We start from the raw sequence: 27,177 nt of genomic DNA on the forward strand, positions 1-27,177 counted from the left end.
CACACCGCTCTCCCGATCGTTATGATGGTTTTCTTTGACCGGAGCCGCTACTATTCGGTAGATTAGCTCCTGAGTTGGCATCACGAGACTGAGTGCACCCCGAAAAATGGCAACAGCTCATGCCGTCCAGATGGTCACGAATCCAAGTGCCAGCCACGCCCGACAGCGCTTGACCTTGGTGATCTGACGGGAACCGGTGTATCCACTGCCGCTAGGCCGTTGCCCTTTCTTCAATAAAGATAACTGAAAAAAAGGTGAATAGAGCGTCTGCCATGTAAGCAGGAGATCCCAGGTTCGAGTCCCGGACGGGGCACACGTTTTGAGCTGTTCCCATCGAGGTATATCAACACCACCACTCGCCAGCTGAGGGTTTCAATTAATCATCATTTACTCTTATTTATGTTTTGTCCGTAGCAAAACTACCTCTATCCTTATCATTTAGTATGTTATTTATGTAGTGTACGAAAACTACCTAACCGTAGCTCTGGCAGAGTGCAACTCTGGCTATGGGTAATCACGAATTGTGAACACGCAGGCAGGGGCAGTGCGACAAAGATTACCACTATAGCATGTTAGATAATGGGAAGTTAATTCCTCGCGGTGAAAATCACATATTTACAGTTTGAACATGGACGGATGTGCTACGAACATTCTACCGCGAACGTCTTGACTAAATCTCGACGTGGCTGGGCATGGTTGCCTACAAGGTGGTGGAAAGCAATACGTGCGTCACGAAAAAGGCATTAATCACAGTTCGGGTATTTTGCTAGCCACTAAGTCATGGCTACCAAGAGCAGAAAGAGAAGGAATTGAGACGGAGAGGATATCTCACAGCAGTTTTCTTACATCGGGTCCCGCACAGAAGTGTGCTTCCTCAGAGAGCGAAAATTTCCTATGGTCAGTTTAACTGGGGGCAGACATGCCAGTTGTCGCTTAGGTTTTCTGCTGACAAGCAATTTGACCCGCCCACGCGCTGGTTGGTGGTCCCTGAGTGGCACCAGCTGTCCGACTACGGGAAGGGTTGGTATCCCTCTGCGGAGCTGTTGTCTTGGCTTGAATTTTAAACTAGTGGCCACTGGTACTTCTGCAGATCTGAGCCATCTTGAGTATTTTATGGATTAAATTATTGGTGATGACGAAAAATGCTCCACCCCCGCCATTCGATATTCCGCTCATGAACCATGGACCTTGCCTTTGGCGGGGTGACTTCCTTGCCTTACTTTTACAGACAGCCATATTGTACTTGTAACCACAACAGAGGGATATCTGTTGAGAGGCTTGACAAACGTCTGGATCCTGAAGAGGGGCAGTAGCCTTTCCAGCAGTTGCAGGGTCTACAGTCTGGATGATTGACTGATCTGGTCTTATAACATCAATCAAAATGGCCTTGCTGCACTGGCACTGCGACAGGCTGAACACGAGGGAACGCTATAGCCCTAATTTTTCCCGAGGACATAGAGCCGTACTGTACGATGACGGCATGCCCTTGGGTAAAATATTCCGGAGGTAGAACTGCCCCCCATTGGGATCTCTGGCTGGGGACTACTCTGGAAGATGTTATCAGTTGAAACAAAACTGAAGTTCGACGGATCAGAGCGTGAAATGTTAGATTCCTTAATCTGGCAGGTGGGTTAGAAAATGTAAAAAGGAAATGGAGAGGCTGAATTAGGTAGAACTGGAATTGGTGAAGTTCGCTGGCAAGAAGAAGAGGACTTCTGGTGAGGTGAATATAGGGTTACAAGTACAAAATCAAATACGGCTAACGCAGGAGTAGGTTCTGATATTGAGTAAAAAATAGAATATGGGTAAGCTGCTATGAACAGTATAATTAACGCATTAGCATAGCCAAGATGGACACAAAGCCCGCACCCACCACAATGGTACAAGTTTACATGCCGACTAACTCCGCAGAGATGAAGAACTGAAGTGTGTGACGAGACAAAAGATATTATTCAGATAGTTGTTGTTGTCGTGGTCTTCGGTCGAAGACTGGCTTGATGCCGCTCTCCATACTACTCTATCCTGTGCGAACCCCTTCATCTCCGAATAACTACTGCAACCTACATATTTCTGGATCTGCTTACAGTATTCATCTGTTGGTCTCTCTCTACGATCCCCCCCCCCCCCCCCCGCTCCCTTCGCCACACACTCAATAGTAAAATGGTGATCCCTTGATCTTTCAGAATATGTCCTATCAAGCGATTCCTCCATCTGGTTAACTGGTGCCACAACATTCCCCCCCCCCCCCCCAGTTATATTCAGTACTTCCTCGTTAGTTACGTAATCGATCTCTCTAATCTTCAGCATTCTTCTGAAGTACCACATTACAAAAGCTTCCATTCACTTTTTATCTAAACTGTTTCTCATCCGTGTTTCACTTCCATTCTTGGCTAGGCTCTAGATAAATACCTACAGAAAGGAATTCCCGACACTTAAATGCATATCCGATGTTAACAAATTTCTCTTCTTCAGAAATGCTTTCTTGCCATTGTTAGTATATATTTTATATCCTCTCTACTTTGGTCATCATTAGTTATATTTCTGCCCAAATAGCAAAACTCATGTACTAATTTAAGTTTCTTGTTTCTAATCTGATCCCCTTAGCATTACCTAATTTAATTCGATTACATTCCGTTATCCTTGTTTTTGTAGACGTTCATCGTGTATCCTTCTTTCAAGACACTGTACAAACTTTCCAGCTGCTCTTCCAAGTCCTTTGCTGTCTCTGACATAACTACAGTGCTATCAGCAAACCTCAAAGTTTTTATTTCTTCTTCTTGTACTTTAAATCCTACTCCAAATTTTTCTTTAGTTACCTTTACAGCTTGATCAAAATAGATACTGAATAACATCGGGGATATGCTACAACCCTGTCTCGCTCCCTTTCCAACCACTGCCTCCCTTTTATACCCCTCGACTCCTATAATTGCCGTCTGGTTTCTGTACAAGTTATAAATAGCCTTTCGCTCCCTGTATTTTATTCCTGCTACCTTCAAGATTTCAAAGCCAGCATTCTACTCAACATTGTCAAAAGCTTTCTCTAAGTCTACAAATGCTATAAATGTAAATTGTAGATTTGCCATCCTTAACCTCTCTTCTAAGATAAGTCGTAGGGCCAGTAATGCCCGCGTGTTCTTACATTTCTCCGGAACCCAAACTGATCTTCCCCAAGGTCGACTTCTACCAATTTTTCCATTCTTCTGTAAATAATTCTTGTTAGTATTTCGCAACCATGACTTGTTAAACTCCTATTTCGGTAATTTTGACACCTGTCAGCAACTGATTTCTTTGGAAATAGAATTACTACATTCTTCTTGAAGTGTGAGGGTATTTCACCTGTTTCATACATCTTGCACACTAGATGGAAAAGTTTTGTCACGGCTGGCTCTGCCAAGGCTATCCGAAGTTCTGACCGAATGACATCTACTCCTGGGGACTTGTTTCGGCTTAGATCTTTGAGAGCTTTGTCGAATTCTTAGCGCTGTATCATATCTCCCATCTCATCTTCATCTACGACCATTTCCCTTTCCATAATATTGCATTCAAGTTCATCTCCCTTGTATAAACCCTCTACATACTTCACCTTTCAGCTTTTCCTTCATTGTTTAGGACTGGTTTACCGTCTAAGCTCTTGATATTCATAAAGCTGCTTCTGTTTTTCCCAAAGAACTCTTTAATATTGCTGTAGGCTTTTAGTGAAATGCGCTTCTAAATCCTTTCATTTACCCTATTCCTGCTTAGCAATTTTTAACTTCCTGTCACACCCATTATTCAAACATTTGTATACCCTTTGGCCTAATTCATTTGTTACATTTTTAAATTTTCCCCTGTCATCAATTAAATTCAATATATCTTGTGTTATCCAAAGATTTCTTGTAGACCTTGTCTGTTTACTTATCTGCTCCTCTGCTGCGTTCACTATTTCATCTCTTAAAGCTATCCATTCTCCTTCTACTATATTCCTTTCCCCTGTTCTAATCAACCGTTGCCTAATGCTCCCTAATGATGTACACCCTGTGCTTCCTACCATTCAACTCGTAATTTCATAAGAAATCTCAATATGTGATTGGCAACGCCGTTACAGTTTCTTTTTCCTCTCTCTTTCTTTCTTTCTCTCTCTCTCTTTGTAATGAGACCAGATTGGACAACTTCTGAGACTTCACCACGTGCACTAAACATCCTCGAAAACTTTCTGAGTTACAGCTGGATCCATGATTTCTTGTCAGATAGCTCACAGTTGATACTAACTGACCTAAAGTCATCTAATGAATTAGTAGTGACATCAGGGTCTCCCCAGGGCCCTCTGCTATTCTTAATCTATAAAAACTATTTATGAGACAATATGAGCAATCATCTTAGAATGTTTGCAAACTATGCTATCCTTTATCACCCAGTAAAGTCATTAGTAGATCAAAACGAACTGCAAAATGATTTAGACAGGATGTCTGTACGGTGCCAAATGTGGCTGTAGACCCTAGACATAAAAAACTGTGACCTCCTCCACAACAGTATTGAAAAATCCATTAAATTTCACTTACACGATAAATCACGCAGATTTAAAGGTTCTCGAATTAGCTAAGTACCTATGGATTTCAATTACGACCAACTTAAAGTGGAAATTAGGATATGTTGTGGGGAAGGCGAACCGAAGTCTATTGGCAGAACACTTAGTACACGCAACAAATCTGCTAGGGATTGCCAACACTACGCTTTCCGTCCTCTTTTGGAGCATTTCAGCGTGGTATGGGATTCTTTACCTGGTACGACTGAGGGAGGACATCGAGAAATTTCGAAGAAGTGTAGATCGTTTCGTATTATCGCGAAGTAGGGAAGCATGTGTCACGGAAATGATACGCGACTTGGGATGACAATTATTGAAACGAAGGCGTTTTCGTTGCAGTGAGATGTTTTCATTAAATTTCAATCACAATTTTTTTCCTCCCACTTCGTAAATATTTTATTAACTCCCACATGCGTAGGGAGAAATGACCATCGTGATAAAATAATAGAACTCGGTGCTCACACGGAGAGGCGTAAATGTTCTGAAACTGGTGCTATGAGCTCTCTATCAAACACTTATGTGTGGATTACAGAGTATTCATATATATGCAGAAGCATTGTTCCCAGCATGAAACTGGTTGCTTCTGTATGATATTTTCCCCACTATCATGGCTGAAAATGCTCGTCATGAGTTTGATTGACCGTATGCCTAATTATGACGAATTAACGCTTCATTATTTATCTCCACAGTCGCCAAATGTCAGTATTACCGAGCAACTACTGTTTGTATTAGAAAATCAATTAAAGGATCAGGACTATCTGGATTTTCCCAGGATTTATTTATTTACGTATTTGCTTTTTATGGAATAGTGCGAAGTTCCACTTTCCACCTGCCATTATTGGGATTTATGTCCTAATTGTCCCTAACAGGATTTTAGCTGGTTTTAGATAGAAGTTAAATCGATGTTAATGTTAATGTTTTGCCATGTATGGAACACATTATACGTGCAGAGCAGCTCTGTACGTAAATGAATGGAAAGGGAACACACTTCTCGTAGAATGCAACACACCATCTCGTACAAATGAAAGTGGTCAGTTGCTGTGTACAACCTACTTCATAAGTCATTGGAAGTGTTGGGTGTTACAGTTTATCAGCCGCACACATCTACGGCGAGTTGCCCGACGGTTGCATAGCCTTGCCTGTGAATTTGTTTCCAGCAACGTGGACCCCTAGCCTTCGTAGCTACCTATGATATTTTAAGAATCGTCCCTACTATTACTCCCTAGGGTGTCATGTGGGGTTTCCACAAATGTTACCGAACACGTACAAATGAAAGTGGGCAGTTGCTGTGTACAACCTACTTCATAGGTCATTGGAAGTGTTGGGGGTTACAGTTTATCAGCCGCACACATCTACGGCGAGTTGCCCGACGGTTGCATAACCTTGCCTGTGAATTTGTTTCCAGCAACATGGACCCCTAGCCTTCGTAGCTACCGATGATATTTTAAGAATCGTCCCTACTATTATAGGGTGTCATGTGGGGTTTCCACAAATGTTCCTGAACTCTATATATAGCGAACTTGTACTTTGGAGGCTGTGGCTGTTTGGATAAGGGCTTTTCAGGATTTCACCACCTGTAATGTTAATCTCCCTCCCGAAAGTGGAGTGCCTCGGAACATATTGTCTGCATTCCTTTCTCAGTTCCCTTGTTCTTTCCTAATCTTGGACGACTCCAATTCCCATAACTCTTTGTAGTGTGGGACTACGATCACTAGCCGTGGTTAAGACATCAGAAAATTACTGGCAGATCTCTACCTCTGCCTCTTGAATACTGGTGACTCCACATACTTCAGTGTGGCACGTGGGGCTTACTTGAGCATTCGTCTTTCTATTTGCAGCCCTGGTCTTCTCCCACTCTCGCAACGGAAGGTCCACTACTACCTGTGTGGTATCGACCGCTTCCCAATCTTCCTGTCCCTCCCTCAGAGTCGCTACCCTGGGCATCTACCTACATGGGCTGTCCATAATGCCAAATGAGATGCTTTCACCTCCATAGTCGTTCCGAGCTCCATGCTAAATGGAGGCATTTACGAGGCTGTCCAGAATGCAACGGCGACTATTTTATCGGTAGCCGACTTAGCGATCCGCTATTCTTTGGGACTCACCCATCGGAAGGTAGTACCTTGGTGGACCTCGGAAATCGCAGAGGCTATTAGAAATCATAGGTGAGCTCTCCAACGCCATAAGCGGCATACACCAATCGAGAACCTCACTGGCTTAAACACGTCCATGCCCGAGTCTGCCACTTAATGAAACGACAGAAGAAAGAATGCTGGAAATGGTGTGTTTCAACCATTGGACCACGTTTTCCTCCTTCGCAGGTTTGGTCGGTGATCAGATGCCTCTATGGAAACCATTCTTCTGCAGGTGTTCTTGGTGTTTCATTGAAGAGTGTTGTTTTCACTGAGCCAGCTGTGGTATCCAAACATTTTACTCTGCATTGTGCTCGAGTCTCTGCATCTGAAAACTATCAATCTGCCTTTTGTGCCCTTAAACAATGGATTGAACGATTGCACTCATCTTTCACTACATGCCACGTGGAGCCCTACAATGCTCCATACAATGGGTATGAATTCTTCAATACCTTAGCGCTTTGCCCTGATACAGCCCCTGTACCAGTCTACATCCACAACCAAATGCTCAAATATCTATCAGTGGATTGTCCACATCATCTCCTCACCATTTTCAACCATATATGGAGCGAGGATGAGCTCCAATCTCAATTGAGAGCATTACCGTCCCAGTACTGAAACCAGATTTGCCTTCCCTAGAGATGGACACCTATCGCACAATTAAAAATCTCACCAATGTTATCGGCAAGTTGCTCGTACACATGGAGAGCTGGTGCCTGTGTTGGCACCTTGAGTATTGGGGTCTTCTGGCTCTGTCTCAGGGCGGTTTTCACCAAGGCCTTTTCACCGCTGGTTTGCCTGGAGTCTGCCATCTGGACATTCCTTGACCAACATCAACACCATATTGCTGTCTTCTTAGACCTAGGAAATGCTTCTGAAATCATACGGCAACACCACATAGTCACTACCTCACATGAGTGGGGTCTCTGGGACCTGCTTCCGATTTTTATCCATTCTTGTTGCGTTGCACTTCCTGTGTTCGAATTGTTGCTTCCCACAGTACCCCATCTCACCTTCTATATGAAAGAGAATTGGGCTCTGTAAAGCTCTGCATTAAATGTCCCTCTCCTTTCAGATGCCATTAATGGTATAACAGCAGCTGTGGGGTCTTCAGTATCACTCTCCTTGTATACCAACGATTTTTGCTTTTACTCTTGCTCCTCTAGTATGAGTGTTGCTGAATGCTGACAGTAGGTCACCATTCGAAAGATCCAATCATGGGTTCTCATCCATGGCTTTCAGTTTGCCGCTGCCAAGACTCTTGTCACGCACTTCTGTCGCCATTGTACTATTCATCCACAACCAGAACTTTACCTCGATGACCACTCAATGGGGTGGAGACTTATCGCTTTTTGGACTGGTCTTCCATGCTCAGATGATGTGCCTTCCCCTTCTCTGCCAGCTGCCTCAGTAACACTAGGTGGGGTGCAGACTGCACTACCCTTCTGCAGCTTTACAAAGCCCTGATCCTGTCCTGTCTTGATTATGGGACTCTGACCTGTGGTTCTGGTTCGGAATTGCCCTCAGCACTGTGGACGCTGGATCTTATACACCACTGTGGGGTCCAATTTGCAACAGGAACCTTTGGAACTAGCCCTGTGAACAAACTGCTCACAGACACTGGGATCCCTCCACAATAGATCAGGTGCCAACAACAGCTACTCAATTATGCTGCACATGATCACAGTTCCCCTAAGCATTCAAACTAACGTGCCCTTTTCCCTAGTAGGAAGATTCACTTCCCACAATGGAGACCCAGAACTGGGTCACAATTGCAGTTCGACTGAAGTGTCTCATCCCTGAACTCCAGCTTCCCCCACTGTCACCTCTTGTCAGGGAGCAACCATGTATGCATTCATGGCTTGTACCCCAACATTGAATCTGTCTCGATTTGTCCTTTGGACCGAAAGCTTCAGCTGACCCCATGGTATATCGGCAACTGTTCCTGGCCGACCTCGATGTGTTTCTCGGTCCAGAAGTGGTATACACTGATGGCTCAATGACTGATGAACGAAAAAGTTTCATTTATATACATGCAAGGTTCAGTGAATTATGTTCCTTGCCAAATGGATGCAGTGTCTTCACTACTGAATCAGTAGCAAACAAAGAAGCCCTCAGCCAGGCTCATTCTTGCATTGGCGAAAAGCTTCTAATCGGCAGTGACTTCCTGAGCAGCCTTCAGGCTATAGATTAGTGCTGCCCTCGTCAACCATTAGTCGCGAGTATCCAGGATCTTCTTTCTGACCTCCATCAACCTGGATGGCCACTTGTCTCTGTTTGGACCTCTGGACATTGCATGACTACACTGTTCTTACAGTTTGATTTGAAAGGTTACAGGTGACTGTAAGTTTTTGCCTTGACAAGAGTAACTTTCACTTGTTAGCCTTACACTTTTCTACCAGGCCCATGAGTCTGCTAAATTGATTCAGCCTTTTGACAGTGGTCGTTATTGTTAGTCTGCACTGAAGGTTACCACTTTTATCATAATATAAATGAAACTTGAATGCTGAATTAATTTAATGAAATAGTGGCCCTGTCATTATTATAATCAATTATTGATGGGTGATTAATCTTTTTCTTGCTGGAGCAGCAATACTATACACACTCCTCCATGTGTAGCGCTGTCTCAGGTAACGATCTTGGCAGATTCCAGCATGTGATAATCCCGTTCGCTGGTCATACCACAGACAAGCTTGACTCACCTATACAGCAGTGCACACAAGATCAAACTTAAGGCAGCAGATCTGATACGAATAAGATTGCTCTTGGCACAGCGAGTTGTTCAAGATGGCTGAGATCTAAACTGATGGTTCAGCTAAGACTTCGACACAGGTTCCCTGGTCAAGACAAATGACACTGCAAAGTCACGCTCAGGGCCAGTGTCCCAAGAGCAACACACTTACCGGAAGACTCAAGACCAGAACCTCCTCTCTAGACCAGAGTCTGAATCAGAAGACCTCGTTTCTCCGCTCCTCCCTTACCATAAAACCTCGATAAACTCGAAACAACTAACTCAACAGCACCCACAAGGGTTTTGTGCCAATCACAAGTCTCCACGAGCTCCATATCTCCCCTCTAATTAGTCTGCTCTACCCTCCAGCCAATCCAAATCAAATTTAATAATATTCTTTTCCCTGCTGGAGAAACAGCCAATCCCTGTATCGTAAATTCCTGTCCAGTAAAGAGAAGACATTATATTCCTAACTTGTTTTTCCACGACCACTTTAGCCAGCGTGTTTTGAATTTCGTTTAAGCCTAAAATGAACAGCCCATTGATCACAGGGATCATCTGGATGGGCTGAAAGTTACAGCATGTCCGACCGGAGGCCTCAGCTAAACTAAGAGAAATGGTTTTGTGCCCAACATAAACCATCCCAGGTCTGCCAAAAATGATGCGTTCCATTCCAAAATTCTTCCAGAGGCCTGAGGCTTCCCAAAAACTCGGCAGGCTGAGGGACGACACCACCTGATGGCTCTCTCGATAACGTCTGGTATAAGGTGAACATGGAAACTCGCAAATTTGAATGGCCGCCATCCCTTTACACAATGTGCGTTTGTTGAACAGTCGAAATGCTTGTACGGGCAACCTACTTCTCTCCAGCGTCCCTGAGCCTGCTGTGGCCAGAGGCGCCTAACAGGTAGATCCAAATAGGCAGTTTCTTCTGCCTCCACGGCCGAAAGCATTGTCTGCACAATGGTGCGAGAAATTCTTGGGACCAGCGTTCTGTCCCCAGTAAGTGCTTTGAGATGTTCTCCTCCCAAAGACTTCACGTGACTTCCAAGCCCCAGATGTCCACTGCAAGATTTACTGTTAAATAACTAACCACTCTGCTTCTCAACTCCAGAAAATACTATTTGAAGGAGAGTCACCATAAAGCTCCTGTATGCGTTAACAGTGTACATGCTCCCATCAATGCCTGCTCATGTTCATAACTTCCTGTTGTCTCACAAAAATGATGTGTAGGGTGTAATAACAGAATTAAAGAGTAGCCTAGAATATGAAAATAAGTGAGAGAGTGACTCTTCCTCTTTCAACATGTTAGGATCTCAGGGAATGAACATGCGAAATGCTTAGCAATGTTGGCTACGAGGATGCCGATTTTGGAATTGGGGGTCCCAGAACTGGACTTTCGCTGGAATCGACACAGTCAATTGTTGGATGTCTGGAACTCAGAATGATTCGTCCTGGACTTCTCAATCAAACTGAGGGCGATAAAGGAGACCACAACCATGTGTCATTCTTCCCTTCATGATTCTTGCAAAGAATCCACTGTCCTTTGTTGGCTATACGTTGGCTACACTTGGCTGACATACAGCCACATTCTCCTATGTGGTCTACCTTACCACTACTGCAGTGCTCACCTGATGGTGGTCCACATCTAGTGACTGCCCAAATGTGGCTGCTTTGTGACGATCTACATCTACATCATACTCAGCAAGTCACCTAATGATGTGTGGCGGGGGTACTTTCGGTACCACTATCTGATCCCTCCAACCCTGTTCCCCTCACGAATAGTGTGTGGGAAGAATGAGTGTCGGTAAGCCTCTGTATTGGCTCTAATTTCTCGAATTTTTTCCTCGTGGTCAATACGCAAAATGTGTATGGGAGGAAGTAATATGTTGTCCGACTCCTGAAAAGAGCTGTCCCGAAATTTCAATAGTAAATCTCTCCGTGATGCACAACGCCTCTCTTGAAACGTCTGCCAGTTGAGTTTGTTTAGCCTCTCCATAAACGCTTTCTCGCCAGCTAAACGATCCCATGACGAAACGTGCCGCACTGTTTTGGATCTTCTCTTTCTCCTCTATCGGGTCTACCTGACAGGGATCCCAGATAGATGAACAATGCTCAAGAATTGGGCGAACAAGCGCCTTACAAGCCACTTCATTCGTGGTGATATCTTAAACTTCCTGACATGATACATCTGGTGCTAGCGGATGACGGCAGAGCGGTTGTCCTGGTTTTACTATTCACCCACGAAGGTGGTTTCCAGTCGTCTATGTGAGGTAGGGCACTTTGGCCTCACTGACCGTCTGTGAGGCACTCCTCACCTGCTCTGGCCCAGTGTCCGATGGTGGCCCTTGCTCAGTTGCCTGCCACCTTTTTATTCTACTTGTCCTTTATATTCATAGTCTAGGCTACTCTTTAAAGTTTGCCGTTTTTAATGTTTTATCTTTCCTCAATATTTAGCAACTTGTTTCTGTTGGTCGTTTCCTTGGGATAACGGACAGTGTGATGGTGCTGGTGGGGTGCAAAGGATGCGTCTCCCACCGCATACCATGCTCTTCTGAGGACCTCCAACTGCACTCTGAGCAGAGCGCCCCCTCCCCCCCCCCCCCCCCCCCCCCCGCTCCCTCTCACTCCCTTACTACTTCTCCCTGATTTTGTCTCTGCCTTATTGCTTCTTGCTTACAATCGGACTTCCCAGGATTTGCCTTTTGTATCCTCCTTCTGAGGGTTAGCCTTGGTTCGATGCATATAGGATAAAGGGACTGACGACCTTGCAGTTTGGCCTCTTTGACTCCAGGAACGAACCAACCAACCATCCAAACAATCTTGCTTGTGAAGTCAGTGTTTTTAAGTGTAAGTGACTAGTCAATTAGGCAAGCACCTTCAGGTATGGAGGGCAGTAGATTAGATTAGATCAAATGTGCTGTCAGATGCACTGGCAAATAGTGAGGAGATCGTCAAGGATGTAGAACATATCACAAAACGAGAACACACTATAGATATTTACAAAGAAAAGAGGTACACCAACGTTCCTTTCGCATAGACTAAGGGAAATTTTCGTTTTATATTGATGAATGTCATCTCTCAATGAGGCTTTACGGTCTGAATATTGACTCATTCGTTGTAAATTGGAAGAAAATGATGATGAAAGGTGTATATGAACAACAGTTTGGTTAATGCGAGACGATGTTGTCGACCCAGTGCATTTTTCTACATCCATGATATTATGCACCTTTGATGACGACTTTAAAGAAACTTGGTTTGTGCAGGAGCGTGCTGATCTCCTGAATTTGTCGGTAACGTTATCTTCTTCGCAAAGACAATGTTAAAAATGCCCCAGGAAGCCCAGTTTAGATTCATTACATATTCCAGCGACGTGTTTCGCTTTTCTTCATATCTCTTGAATACCGTATAATTATTCACAGCTAAAAGATAGTTGCTGGCACTTTAAAAAGCTACCGATAAAGTAACATTTTTCACTTGTCAAAGACGAAAAGTTCTTGCGAACACCTAAAAACTCTTCCCAACACTAAATAGTGAAATTATTTGTAGCAGGACATGTGATGTTACAAAATAAAAGTGATGTTGTTATTCAATGGAAAGTTGGAAATTGAGATTTAGCTTACTGTTTTATCAATCACAATTGGCGTAAGAGTCATGGATTGACCATTGTCATAAAATATTGCATTATGAGATGTGAATAGTTTTTACTTGCAGTTTCGCGTGGCTTGAGGCAGTCACAACTAGCGTGCTATTGATCAAGAAATTGCGTTATCGTCTTTCTAATTACTTCATGATCGTAGATACGATCATACCCGGTTGTGAAGTTATTGTTATGACAAAACAATTTCCTAAGGAACCAGAAAGTTCTTAAGGGCGCAAAAACAACTGTAACATCACACAAAAGGGAAATTCAATATTAAAGCTGATGCAAGAAGACGATAAAACAGTTTTCTTTTTATCAATGTAACACGCACATTGGACTGCTGATCTTGGTGTCTGTAATATTAGCAAAATGCATAATTAAAATGAAAATAATACTGAGGAGATGATAGGAATGAGCACTGCTAAATGATTCAGTATTCCCAGAACAAATATTTATTATAAACTAAAACATATATCGTACCTTAAGCTTAGTACTACAATGACGGTAGATTTTTATGTCCGTATCATGTCCATTGAGCGCTCTTTTATATAGCCATTGTCTTCTTTGAGTCGCTCGTGCGTCGTCACGGTAAGTTATAACAGTTCTTTACACTTCACTCAAACTTAGACATAACACGTTTTTATACATTTAGTAAAAATTAGAACCGGCCTGCCACAAATCTGCGTCCGTCTTACTTGAGAAAAACAGTACAAGTCTTTTTAGCGCTCATGGCTTCATTTGTTCTCCAGCGAACAAAATAGTGAAGGATCGCATATCTATCCGTATTTTTCTGTTTATATTGCCGCCCAAAGACGACGAATTACATTATTTAGAAAATTCCACCGTCGCCATGCGACGCCTCATTATACATTAATCATTATTTACAAACAAGTACCCGCCTTCTGGCTGTAAGTATTAACTACTCGTATTTGCTGGCTTAATGAAGTCAAAAATAGCGAATATCACAGACAGTAACCAGCCAAATTATCACTTCAATTCTAATAAAATCGATAGTATTTCTATTAAGAAAATAATGTTTCTTGTGTGGATATGTTATTGTGGAATGGTCCCAAATTCTCTTGCATTGGCATCTTAAGAGGAATGTGTTTATGGGAGGAAGTACAGAGGTGGGGACAGAAGTCGTCGCTGTCAATACGTACGGCCATGCAATGGCTTGCTATTGTTTAAAATGAATTGTCATTGCTGCTTACATACTCATAGGGGTGTCCCTACCAACGTCTTTAAAAATGTATCCGCCCATGACTTGGGTTTTACACATACAATCACGTGGAAGTCACAAATGTGTAATACAAACTGTTTTCAGTTAGCAGCTAACCACGTAGTGTACTGGTCGTCCATCAAAGATGTTCTCTGCAAATGTGGATGAAACACAAGTATTTTCTGTAGAATTCATGAAACATCATGATAATAAGGACAAAAAATTTTAAGAAGTGGAAATTAATAGTTTTTCCACTATACGCTGTCTATGATCTTGGATTGGTTTTGCAGTTTATATTATATTATGCAAGTGTGCCGCCATCGTACACTTATTTAATTATATGGATATAGTTCTGGCTATACCGGTCATGACCTTCTTCTTCTGTGCGGATGCACACGTATTCTCCGAACTCTTACGGGACTTGGAAGAATGTCTTCCACGAGTAATGAGTGTGTTGGGGTAGGACACTACGAATGTAGTGTGTGGACATACAAGGTGAGAATGTGAGTCTCGCGTGAGGCGTGAGCGAAATATCCCTGGAGTCCCACTATTATCTGTGCCCTCGGTGGCTCCGATGGATAGAGCGTTTGCCATGTAAGCAGGAGATCCCGGGTTCGTGTCCCGGTCGGGGCACACATTTTCACCTGTCCCCGTTGATCTATATCAACGCCCGTGCGCAGCTGACGGTTTTAATATAATTCTAATATCGTACACTCAAGTGGCAAAAGTCACGGTATACCCCCTAATGTCGTGTCGGACTTCCTTTTGCCCGATGTACTGCAGCAGCTCGATGTGGCGTGGACTCAACAAGTCCTCTGCAGAAATATTGTGCCATGCTGCCTCTATAGCCGTCCATATCTACGAAAGTTTTGTTGGTGCAGGATTTTGTGCACGAACTGACCTCTCGATTTCGTTTCATGAATGTTCGATGATATTCACGTCGGGCGACCCGGGTAGCCAAATCATTCGCTCGAATTGTCCAGAAAATTCTTCATACCAGTCGCGAACATTTGTGGCCCGGCGACATGGCACATTATCATCCATAAATGTCCCATAGCTGTTTGGGAACATCAAGTCCATGAATGGCTGCAAATGGTCCATTTGCAGTCAATGATCAGTTCAGTTGGAGCAGAGGACCCATTCCACTCCATGTAAACACAGTCCACGCCATTATGGAGCCACCACAAGCTTGTACATTGCCTTGTTGACAACTTGCGTCCATCAACCGCACTCGCATCCTACGATCGGCTCTTACCAACTGAAATCCGGACTCATTTGGCCAGGCTTTCCAGTCACCTAGGGACCAACTGATAAGGTCACTAGTCTAGTAGAGGTGCTGCAGGCAATGTCGCCCTGTTAACAGACACTCGAGTCTGTCGACTGCTGCCATAGCCCTGTAACACCTAATTTCGCCGCGCTGCCCTAAAGCGCACGTTCTTCGTACGTCCCACATTGATTTCTGCCATTATTTCATGCAGTGTTACTTTTCTGCAACCACTGACAACTCTACGGAAATTGTCTTGGTCATTAAGTGAAGACCATCGGCCACTGGGCAGTCCGTGGTGAGAGGTAATTCCTGAAATTTGGTATTCTCGGAACACTATTGACACTGTGGATCTCGGAATATTGAATTCCCTAACGATTTCCAAAATGGAATGTCGCTTGCGTCTAAATCCAATTCTCATTCCGCGTTCAAAGTCTGTTACTTTCCATTGTGTGGTCATAATCGCGTCGGAAACTTTTTTCGCATGAATCACCTGAATACAAATGACAGCTCCGCCAGCGAACTGTCCTTTTATACCTAGTGTACGTGATACTGCCGCCATATGTATATTTTGACATCGCTATCCTATGACTTCTGATACCTCAGTGTATACCAATATACTAAGCTGCAATTCGACATTAGATTTAGCTTTCATTTATCTGTAATTGTAGTGCTCATTTGTTACACGTTCCATAAATCAATCGAACGATTATTTTATCGAAATGATGTGGAATACAGAATAGGTCCATACAACTAGTTTTAACATTACGGTACTTTTTTTTCGTCCTACTCATGCGTCTATTCTTTAAAAAATTGGGTTTTAGGCAGGATGCGCGGTATTAAGTAAAAATGTACACTAATTGTAGAAACTAAATATAGAGCATTTTCTTGAAATCTAAGGAGAGTCTTTTTCAGAGAACCTGTCAATAATTCTTTGAAAAACATCTTTAACAATTTTTCCTGTTGGCTTATTGGGATTACTTTAAAATTCAGAAAAAAATTGTTACTGGTATTTAGAATCATGAGTTGCGACAACGCACATAACACTGCTAAGGTTCTTATAATAAATATTTTATAAAAATACACGCGCGCGCTCGCGTGTGTGTGTATGTGTGTGCGTCGTCGAAATTTGAAGCGATGTAATTTTTGTTATCCATATTGTAACTATTTTAGCTATTTTTCCACTTAAATGCATTTTAAATTTATTTTGCCTTACTCAACTTGTAATCTCTTGATGAGCTATTGATATAAAGGGCCCATCAAAACCTTGTCTTTCCTTCTTGATACTCTTCCCGACCCATACACCTATAAACTGTGAAATATTGTAGTAATGGCGTTAAAGCTTGTTTCTATTCAGTTAAATTGCACACTATATACACTGAAGCGCCAAGGAAACTGGTATAGGCATGCATATTCAAATACATAGATATGTAAACAGGTAGAATTCGGTGCTGCGGACGGCAATGCCTTTATAAGACAAGAGTCTGGCGCAGTTGTTAGATCGGTTACTGCTTCCACAATGGCAGGTTACCAAAATTTAAGTGAATTTGAACGTGGTGTTACAGTCGGCGTACGAGCGATGGGACACATAATCTCCCAGGTAGCGATGAAGTGAGGGCTTTCCCGTACGACCATATCACGAGTGTACGATGAATATCAGGAATCCGGTAAACCATCAAATTTCCGACAAGGCTGCGGCCGGAAAAAGATCCTGCAAGAACGGGACCAACGACGACTGAAGAGAATCGTTCAACGCGACAGAAGTGCAACCCTTCCGCAAATTGCTGCAGATTTCAATGCTGGGCCATCAACAAGTGTCAGCATGCGAACCATTCAACGGAACATCATGGATATGAGCTTCCGGGACCGAAGGCCCGCTCGTGTACCCTTTATGACTGCACGACACTAAGCTTTAAGCCTCGCCTGGGTCTGTCAACACCGACATTGGACTGTTGTTGACTGGAAACATGTTGCCTGGTCGGACAAGTCTCGTTTCAAATTGTATCGAGCGGGTGGACGTGTACGGGTTCGGAGAAAACGTCATGAATCCATGGACCCTGCATGTCAGCAGAGGACTGCTCAGCCGGCCGAAGTGGCCGAGCGGTTCTAGGCGCTTCAGTCTGGAACCGCGCGACCGCTACGGTCCCAGGTTCGAATCCTGCCTCGGGCATGGATGTGTGTGATGTCTTTAGGTTAGTTAGATTTAAGTAGTTCTAAGTTCTAGGAGACTGATGACCTCAGAAGTTAAGTCCCATAGTGCTCAGAGCCATTTGAACCATTAGAGGACTGCTCAGACTGGTGGCGGCTATGTAATGGTGTGGAGCGTGCGCAGTTGGAGTGATATGGGTCCCCTGATACGACACTGACAGATGACAGCTACGTAAGCATCCTGTCCGATCACCTGTATCTACTCCTGTCCATTGTGCATTCCGGCGGGCTTGGGCAATTCCAGCAGGACAATGCGACACCCCACGCATCCAGAATTGCTACAGAGTGGCTCCAGGAACTCACTTCTGAGTTTAAACACTGTTGCTGGCCACCAAACTCCCTAGACATGAACATTATTGAGCATATCTGGAATGACTTGCAAGGTGCTCCTCAGAGGAGATCTCCACCCCTGCGTACTCTTACGGATTTATGGGTAGCTCTGCAGGATTCATGGTGTCAATTCCCTCTAGAAGTACAGACATTATTGGAGTCCATGCCACGTCGTCTTGCGGCACTTCTGGGTGCTCGCGGGGGCCCTACACAATATTTGGCTCTTCAGTGTACATTGCAATAGGCCCTTGGAATACACTCGCAGTTAGTTTTATGCCTGAAGACTTCTGTTAATTGAGAATGTCGTGCTCTGTGTTTTTTTTTTTTTTTTTTTTTTTTTTTTTTTTTTTTTTTTTTTTGCTAGAAACTCATCAGCCAGTCACACTGCTGATCTGACATTACGCTCACTCTTATTTTTTTCATTAGGCGACAGTGCCGAATTGTATCGAAGTGTTCCAGAAGTCAAGGAACACATCATCAACATGGGCATCGGTATCTCCTGCTTTCTGGGTCTCGTTGACGAACAGTGTGACCTGGGTTTTACACCATAGCTGTTTTCGGAACTTATGTTGATTCCTGCAGACGAGATTTACTGCTCCAGAAATGTGCGTGCATAAAGCCTGTTCCAGAATTCTACAACAGACCTATAGATTTGTGCATCTGTTCGACGACCTTTCTTATAAATTGAAATGACGTCTGCTCTTTTCCAATCATCAGCAACACTTCGCTCCTCCAGAGACTTGCGGTACACTGCTGCTACAAGGGAGGAAAGTCCCTTTGCATGCTCTGTGTACAAGGGCTAGTGTTTTTAACCCCCTATTGAATGAGGAATTAAGAACAGAGTGAAAATCCGGTGAAGCTATGCGCAGTGTGTTACGTAGTGCCTGTAGAATGCTCGTCAATCGCGTCTTATTACTATTTTCAGTTCTGAGTGCACAGTAAACTCGTGAGTATGTTTAGAAAATCGTGTCTTCCACCAAGTATGAAATCCTGCTGAGGGTTTTCGTTGGATTTCATGCAGTTCATATACCGTAACTGTGACGTGTTTCCTTCATCATGACATTTCTTGGCCCCTTACTGCAAGAAGGTACTGCGGTTACGATGGGAACTGTTTGGGCACCTAGCCTGCAGGCCGCATTTGGCTCCCTCTGATTTTCATCTCTTCGCTCTCACGAGCCGCTGGCATGGACAACGACATTTAGACGAAAGTAGGGAATTGGCGGAAATCACAGGTTCTTCTATGGGAAGAAGATTGGAAAATTGGTACCTCACTACGACAAGTGACTGAGTTGGAGCAGCGATTATGTGGAGAAGTAGCTGGCAGATGTAGCTAAATGTTGCAAATAAAATATTATTGATTTCCACTGTGAATTCCAATTCTGCGACTGATCGGAGACAAAAAAAGAGAATTATCCCTCTTAGAACTGTATTGGCATCCCATCAGGTCCAGTGACCTGCCCTCTGTTGAGCGATTTCAGTTGCTTGTCTACACCATGGTCACTTATTCCAATTTCTGCCCGTTTATGTACGTGCGATGTTTTAAAGAAGGAACTACAGCCTGACCTTTCTTTGGGGAACAGTCGCGCAAAAAGACGTTTAGTATTTCGGCGTTCTATCTGTCATTCCACTTTTCGATGCCATTAAGTTCAAAGAGTCTCTAGATATATGGCTTCGACCCGTTTACCGCTTTAAGGTAAGACCAAACCTTCGGATATTATTTGAAGTCGGTAGATGCAATTATACGTTTGAATTCGTTTACGCTTCACGCATGGCGCACCTTGCGTTAATTTTGGCTCCGTTGGGCTTTTATTTGTCTGTTAGGGTTTGGCTACTTTTACATTTACTTTAGTAGCAGATTTCGAAAACGGCTGTCGAACCACGAAGGGTCTTTCCCAACCCCACACCTTTGCTCGGAACATACTGACAACCATAGGATGGAATTCTAAACGGTACTGTCAGTGTAAGGAAGAGCGAAGGTAGCGTTGAGGTAAGGAGATAGGATAAATGAGAAGATGTAGATAAGATCTAAGGGAGAGGAACGCATTTCGTCACGATTTAGTTCTGTCAACGCGTTATGCGTCACAAGTGGTTTACCCTCCAATTTCCGAAAGCGTGCGTTCTAGAAGATTAAGGAAACGTGTTTTAACCTACTTCCTCCGCCACTCGAGATACACCTTGTGAAATGAAAATGGCTGTAAATTTAAAGATCTCATATAGAAACATAACGATAGTCTATTTCCCGCGTGCCTTTCCCGGTTTGGGGAAGCGTATAATACCATTTACTTGTGGGGTGTATGCCAGGTCATCTTACAGAAGCTGATTCAAACATCTGGTTGCACTAACTATTGCTTCACAATTTATTTATTCCTAAATGGAATTTGCCGTAAGTAATATTGTATGGTAGTCATGTCATGTCAATTTAATTTTTGTATGATATCGATGTACACGTCACAGAGAGAGCAATTTACGTTAATGTTCAACAATCTTTGCTCTTGTTGTGGCACGGTCTTTACCTCTGCGCAGTCTGATACTTTTTTAGTTAAAGTGTAGTAGGTAATGGACGTATTTAGTACTGTTGTGTGGACTTTTTATTGTATCTGTTAGACGAAGAAATAACAGCAAGGATGAATATGATGCATATATTGGAAAGTGAAAAGAATATAAATTTTGAATAATGTTATTATTTTTTAAGAGAAGTAGTTTGAGGTAAGACTGTAGCACTGCGCAGCTAGGAATGATTATTGTCAGCTAGTCGACTTGCTTAGAGCTGAGAGAAAGACTATCCTACTTCCCTGACTGATGCGTTAACATATTAACTGACTAAGCTGTCTGGTTTTTACACAAATTATCTGTGAACATTGTACCCTTATATAAATCGTTGTTGACTTTGTTAAGCGTAGTATTGTTCAGACCAATGTTATACGTAAAGATCACGCGAAGTTTTACTCTGTATTTTTGAATTCATGCTTCATTCTGAAATCGTTGTCTTGGAATATCATTTCATAGGAATAGTTACTCTCCCCACCCCACTTTTTGTCATTACGCATTACCACATGCAACTGTTTGAATACGTATTTAGAAAGAGAAGTATAACTTAGACGCAGCCTGCTTGCTGTTTGTTGTTGCGCTTTCGAGGAATTTGCAACAATTTTGTCAAGATGCGAGGTAAGTAGAAATTTTGATTAGAGGCAGATAATTGTCTTACTTGAGTAGCGCATTTAACATAAAGTCAAGTTGCATTCAGATCAGTTACAATTCAGTTTATATCAGATTCTGTTTACTCAAAGTGTAGCATACTTGTGCAAATTGGATAATAGTTTGTGGGTACATGGTTTTTGATAATGCATAGATTTTATAAGCGGGAGATAAAGTTGGGCTAAATTTCAGACAGAAACAAAATATTGTGGCGAGGTTACAATATACCTGTCTTTCAAACCAATAAATCAGGTCACAGAATCAATACCAGGAATAAGGGAGCAAAGTGAAACTCCTTAATTGTGGACGTATCAGTTTCTCTCTACGTTTGTTGTTGTCGAGCGAAAACAGTACTGACGACGGTGTCTTCTTAGTTTGTGTCCGTAGCGTGAAGCAGGAGATCTGAAAGTGATCCAGTCTTCCTACTTATTTTACATTCAGACGGTAGATTTCTGAACTGTATCTATACGGTCCAGTCACATTAATGTGGTTACCGCTTAAGTTCGACGTCGACGTCCAATAACCACCCTCTGGTGGCAGGTGGCAGCACTAGCAGTGGAGGGCATATAAAGCGTCTCGGGAGTCCACAGAGAACAGTGCAGTCGTTGTCGTAGTGCGAAAACGCAGCGATTTATCAGACGTCCAAAAGGTAATAATCATTGGCTTTCGGGCCAAAGATGGAAGCATATCCGAAACGACTAAGTCTGTAAACTAGTTCGCGTGCCGCCTTGATTAACGTGAACCGTGAGATATAAAACTTTCCCGGCGTACATATTGCTCCACAAAATTTCGGGCGAACTGCGTGATGTTTGCAACTTCCTGCCACAATATTTCGGCGCAGAGTCTTCTGGCCATCTTCAGGTGATACTGGCGAACACTCCCTGAGTTCTGGTATTTAAGGCCCCTCCGGCACATGCGTGGTGGATTCACCTGTGGTTCCGCGTGCGCTGCTTGAGCGCGTTCGAGTCTGCTGCGTCGCGCGACCTCCGTGGTGAAAACTCGCCGCATCGATGTCAATTCGATTGTCTTCCTGCGGTTCCATCTCAGACCTACGCCGGCTACAGAGGACACGAAGTTTTTCGACAGTTGGATTCCATGCCGAATTCAACTGGTAACCGCTGTCATGATTAATAAGAGACTCATTGTCAGATAGCCGTATTTCCATGGATTCGTTAATAATAGAACTCCAAGAGTTAGATGTATGGGCCACAATTTTTGTCTCATTGTAATTCATAGCATGACCAGTGGAAATACAGTGTTCTGCGATGGCAGATTTACAAGGCTGAAGAAGGCGAGTATGCCGCTGATGTTCTACAATGCGATCCTGCACAGTACGCGTCGTTTGCTCTATATAAAATTTGCCGCATTATTAATGAATCCGTGGAAATACGGCTGTCTGATAATGAGTCTCTTATTAATCGTGACGGCGGTTACCAGTTGAATTCGGCATGGAATCCAATGGTCGAAAAACTTCGTGTCCTCAGTAGCCGGCATAGGTCTGTGATGGAACCGCAGGAAGACAATCGAATTGACATCGATGCGGCGAGTTTTCACCACGGAGGGCACGCTACGCAGCAGAATCGAACGCGCTCAAGTAGCGCACGCGGAACGACAAGTGAATCCACCACGCATGTGCCGGAGGGGAACAAAATTCCAGAGCTCAGGGAGTGTTCGCCAGTATCACCTGAAGATGGCGAGAAGACTCTGCGCCGAAATATTGTGGCAGGAAGTTGCAAACTGTGGTGTGCGTACTGTAAGACCTTCGGTACACACACCATCAGATTATTTGACTTGTCGCTCTAACGAAGTAGGCGAGTGTCAGCAATATGTCTCGTGGACTTATCGTGGCGTGTTTATCTTCTGCCGTTAGGTCAGACGATAGAAATGCCACTTGCACGCTTAGAGTAGAAGATTGACGGTGATCAACTTTAAACAGAACTTGATTAATTTTCACACACATTTATTAAAATAATAAAAAGCATAGACATTACGTAACTTGATTCTGGATGCTGTTTACAATTGACAATCCGAAGTACCTTTGGTCTTGGTACGTTAATCATATTCTCACATATCTCTGATACTTGACAAAGTGTCTATTCATTTATCTTCATGGCTATGTACAGGAATATGGTAATCTTATTAGGCGCAGACTGAAACTTGACTATAGACTGGGACAGACAAATGCAGAGTGGTACAGACTGGTGCAGACAAATGCAGGCTGACTAATCGGAGGTCTGTACACTCGTTTAATACCTCATGTGTTCAGGTATCACTGCGCGAGTGTGATCCGCGGGGAGAAAAGGTTCTATGTTAGCAGTGATCTCATTGGCTGCGTTACATATGAATACCCGAATCGGCGGAAGCAGAATTTGGTCCGTCTCTAAGGCAGCGCCATCTCGTACTGCAGAGACGGACGAGTGCTGCACCTGCGCTGTTGTGCTTAGCGGGGCGCGCTCTAGTGGGAAAGTTGTGTACTTGCTGACTATGTGGAACTATGTACACAACACAAACATCCTGCAATTCGCCCGAAATTTTTTGGAACAACGTGCACCGTGTATGGCAAAATGGTGCTGTCCAGAACTGGGACCGAGGCAACAGTCGTGCAGTAAAGGCCATGGATGAAATTTGTGGCGGATGGCTGTGGAGATGTGTACGGGTAAATAGAGGAGCAGTTATTGAGCAACTAACCTCCCAGATGAACCAAAGGGCAACCAACAGTGTGTCCTCGACGACCGTGAACATTGTTGCGTATGGGCGTGCGCAACAGGCTCCTGATGAAAGCACCCACGCTCTCTGCCTCTCATCACGACGAAGGCTGGAACTGGCGCGCCAGTAACACAGCTGGACGTGTAGTGAGGGCGATAGGGACCTTTTCGGATGAATCAAGTTTTACACCTCAATGCACAGACGGCGGTTCGGTTGGCATACACAGCTAGAAACATCTGAAAGCAAACATCCTGCAGAAATCGTCGGAGGGATCCTGGTCGAAGAAGGGAGCCATTATAGTCTGAGGATTGTTTTCGTGGCCTCCCTGGGTGATCTAGCCATTCTGCAAGGCACAATGGATCAAAAATAGGCTGCATTTATTCTTGGCACCAGGTCCACCCCTATAAACCATTTCTTTTCTTCCCTCGGAACGATGTCATCTACCAGCTCGACAATGCATGTGTCATACAGCTCGCAGTGTACGTGGGTTGTTCAAAGAGCACCAGGAAGCGTTTACTATACTTCCCCGGTCACCAAACTCCCAGAATTTAAAACTAACCAAGAGTCCGTGAGACAATCTATATCGAGATGTTCCGCCGTGGGTCCTCAACCGAGAAACCCAGCACGTCTACCCACACCAATGGAGTCAGTACCTTCTATAACCTCACAGACGCTCTTCCTGCAGTTCTCGCACCGGTCCACGCTGCAAATAATGGTTTTTAGACATGTGACAGGTGGTCACATTTATATGACCGGACATTATCCCCTCGACATCGTGTAGTATCCTGCAGTAGGCATTGTGAAATACACTCTATATAATTGTTTCTCCTAACACGTCCCACATCCTTAAGTATCTCAAAACTATTGGTCAAAGGAACGAACAGTGCATCTTAAGTCGAGACGTGAATATGGCCATCGCTGAAGACAATAAATTTCAACTGATATTGAAAATTACTTTTACACATTCAGAGAAATAAGAAACGATTCATCATCCATTTTAAAGCTAAATTTCTTTTTAACTGTTGTGAACTGTACTATAGTTGCTGGGTCTGGTTGGTTCAAATACACCCCTGGAAATTGAAATAAGAACACCGTGAATTCATTGTCCCAGGAAGGGGAAACTTTATTGACACATTCCTGGGGTCAGATACATCACATGATCACACTGACAGAACCACAGGCACATAGACACAGGCAACAGAGCATGCACAATGTCGGCACTAGTACAGTGTATATCCACCTTTCGCAGCAATGCAGGCTGCTATTCTCCCTTGGAGACGATCGTAGAGATGCTGGATGTAGTCCTGTGGAACGGCTTGCCATGCCATTTCCACCTGGCGCCTCAGTTGGACCAGCGTTCGTGCTGGACGTGCAGACCGCGTGAGACGACGCTTCATCCAGTCCCAAACATGCTCAATGGGGGACAGATCCGGAGATCTTGCTGGCCAGGGTAGTTGACTTACACCTTCTTGAGCACGTTGGGTGGCATGGGATACATGCGGACGTGCATTGTCCTGTTGGAACAGCAAGTTCCCTTGCCGGTCTAGGAATGGTAGAACGATGGGTTCGATGACGGTTTGGATGTACCGTGCACTATTCAGTGTCCCCTCGACGATCACCAGTGGTGTACGGCCGGTGTAGGAGATCGCTCCCCACACCATGATGCCGGGTGTTGGCCCTGTGTGCCTCGGTCGTATGCAGTCCTGATTGTGGCGCTCACCTGCACGGCGCCAAACACGCATACGACCATCATTGGCACCAAGGCAGAAGCGACTCTCATCGCTGAAGACGACACGTCTCCATTCGTCCCTCCATTCACGCCTGTCGCGACACCACTGGAGGCGGGCTGCACGATGTTGGGGCGTGAGCAGAAGACGGCCTAACGGTGTGCGGGACCGTAGCCCAGCTTCATGGAGACGGTTGCGAATGGTCCTCGCCGATATCCCAGGAGCAACAGTGTCCCTAATTTGCTGGGAAGTGGCGGTGCGGTCCCCTACGGCACTGCGTAGGATCCTACGGTCTTGGCGTGCATCCGTGCGTCGCTGCGGTCCGGTCCTAGGTCGACGGGCACGTGCACCTTCCGCCGACCACTGGCGACAACATCGATGTACTGTGGAGACCTCACGCCCCACGTGTTGAGCAATTCGGCGGTACGTCCACCCGGCCTCCCGCATGCCCACTATACGGCCTCGCTCAAAGTCCGTCAACTGCACATACGGTTCACGTCCACGCTGTCGCGGCATGCTACCAGTGTTAAAGACTGCGATGGAGCTCCGTATGCCACGGCAAACTGGCTGACACTGACGGCGGCGGTGCACAAATGCTGCGCAGCTAGCGCCATTCGACGGCCAACACCGCGGTTCCTGGTGTGTCCGCTGTGCCGTGCGTGTGATCATTGCTTGTACAGCCCTCTCGCAGTGTCCGGAGCAAGTATGGTGGGTCTGACACACCGGCGTCAATGTGTTCTTTTTTCCATTTCCAGGAGTGTAGCTCTGAGCACTATGGGACTTAACTTCTGAGGTCATCAGTCCCCTGGAACTTAGAACTACTTAAACCTAACTAACCTAAGGACATCACACACATCCATGCCAGAGGCAGGAATCGAACCTGCGACCGTAGCGGTCGCGCGGTTCCAGACTGTAGCGCCTAGAACCGCTAGGCCACTGCGGCCAGCCTGCTGGATCTGGTTATAGGATAGTGCTTATATTACGAACATATGTGTTTGTGTTTCAGATACGCCATGAGAACTTCACTCAGATTGATGTTTCCGTCTCGTATATCTTCAACAGGAAGACATATAATTTCGTCAAGGTGTATGAGGATCCACCAACAGTCTCCGTTCAAATGCTGACCGAAACCGCCAATGCCCACAGTGAGCGGCAGTTAAGTGAAGCCGCAGTTCAGCAGCTGATAAGGTAAGCTTCCTTGCCTGAAAACTAGGTATAAATTTAACCAAAAATGCAGTGCCAGTCCAACCTAAAGTATCGTTTTTTTGGAGAACGTCAAAAGTAAAAATAAGTTCACATTCAAGCAATGAATGTTGAGGACATCTTCTTGAATGCAAATTGGCACCCTAGGCAAATGCGTAGTGGAAGAGGGGAACTACATATACAGGGTTATTACAAATGATTGAAGCGATTTCATAAATTCACTGTAGCTCCATTCATTGACATATGGTCACGACACAC

At 44.4% G+C, this 27,177-nt stretch overlaps 1 protein-coding gene across 1 annotated transcript in view; it reads left to right on the plus strand.

Moving 5' to 3' along the window:
* The window catches only part of LOC124805098 (UDP-glucosyltransferase 2-like), a 129,831-nt gene that overhangs the window by 24,253 nt on the left and 78,401 nt on the right, over positions 1-27,177 (plus strand). Inside the window, exon 3 of the mRNA XM_047265541.1 lies at positions 26,723-26,904. Within this exon, the coding sequence (XP_047121497.1) occupies positions 26,723-26,904 (182 nt within the window). The remainder of the gene's footprint in view (positions 1-26,722; positions 26,905-27,177) is intronic.

The sequence above is a fragment of the Schistocerca piceifrons genome, chromosome 7 (assembly GCF_021461385.2).
Source record: "Schistocerca piceifrons isolate TAMUIC-IGC-003096 chromosome 7, iqSchPice1.1, whole genome shotgun sequence".
NCBI lineage: Eukaryota > Metazoa > Arthropoda > Insecta > Orthoptera > Acrididae > Schistocerca > Schistocerca piceifrons.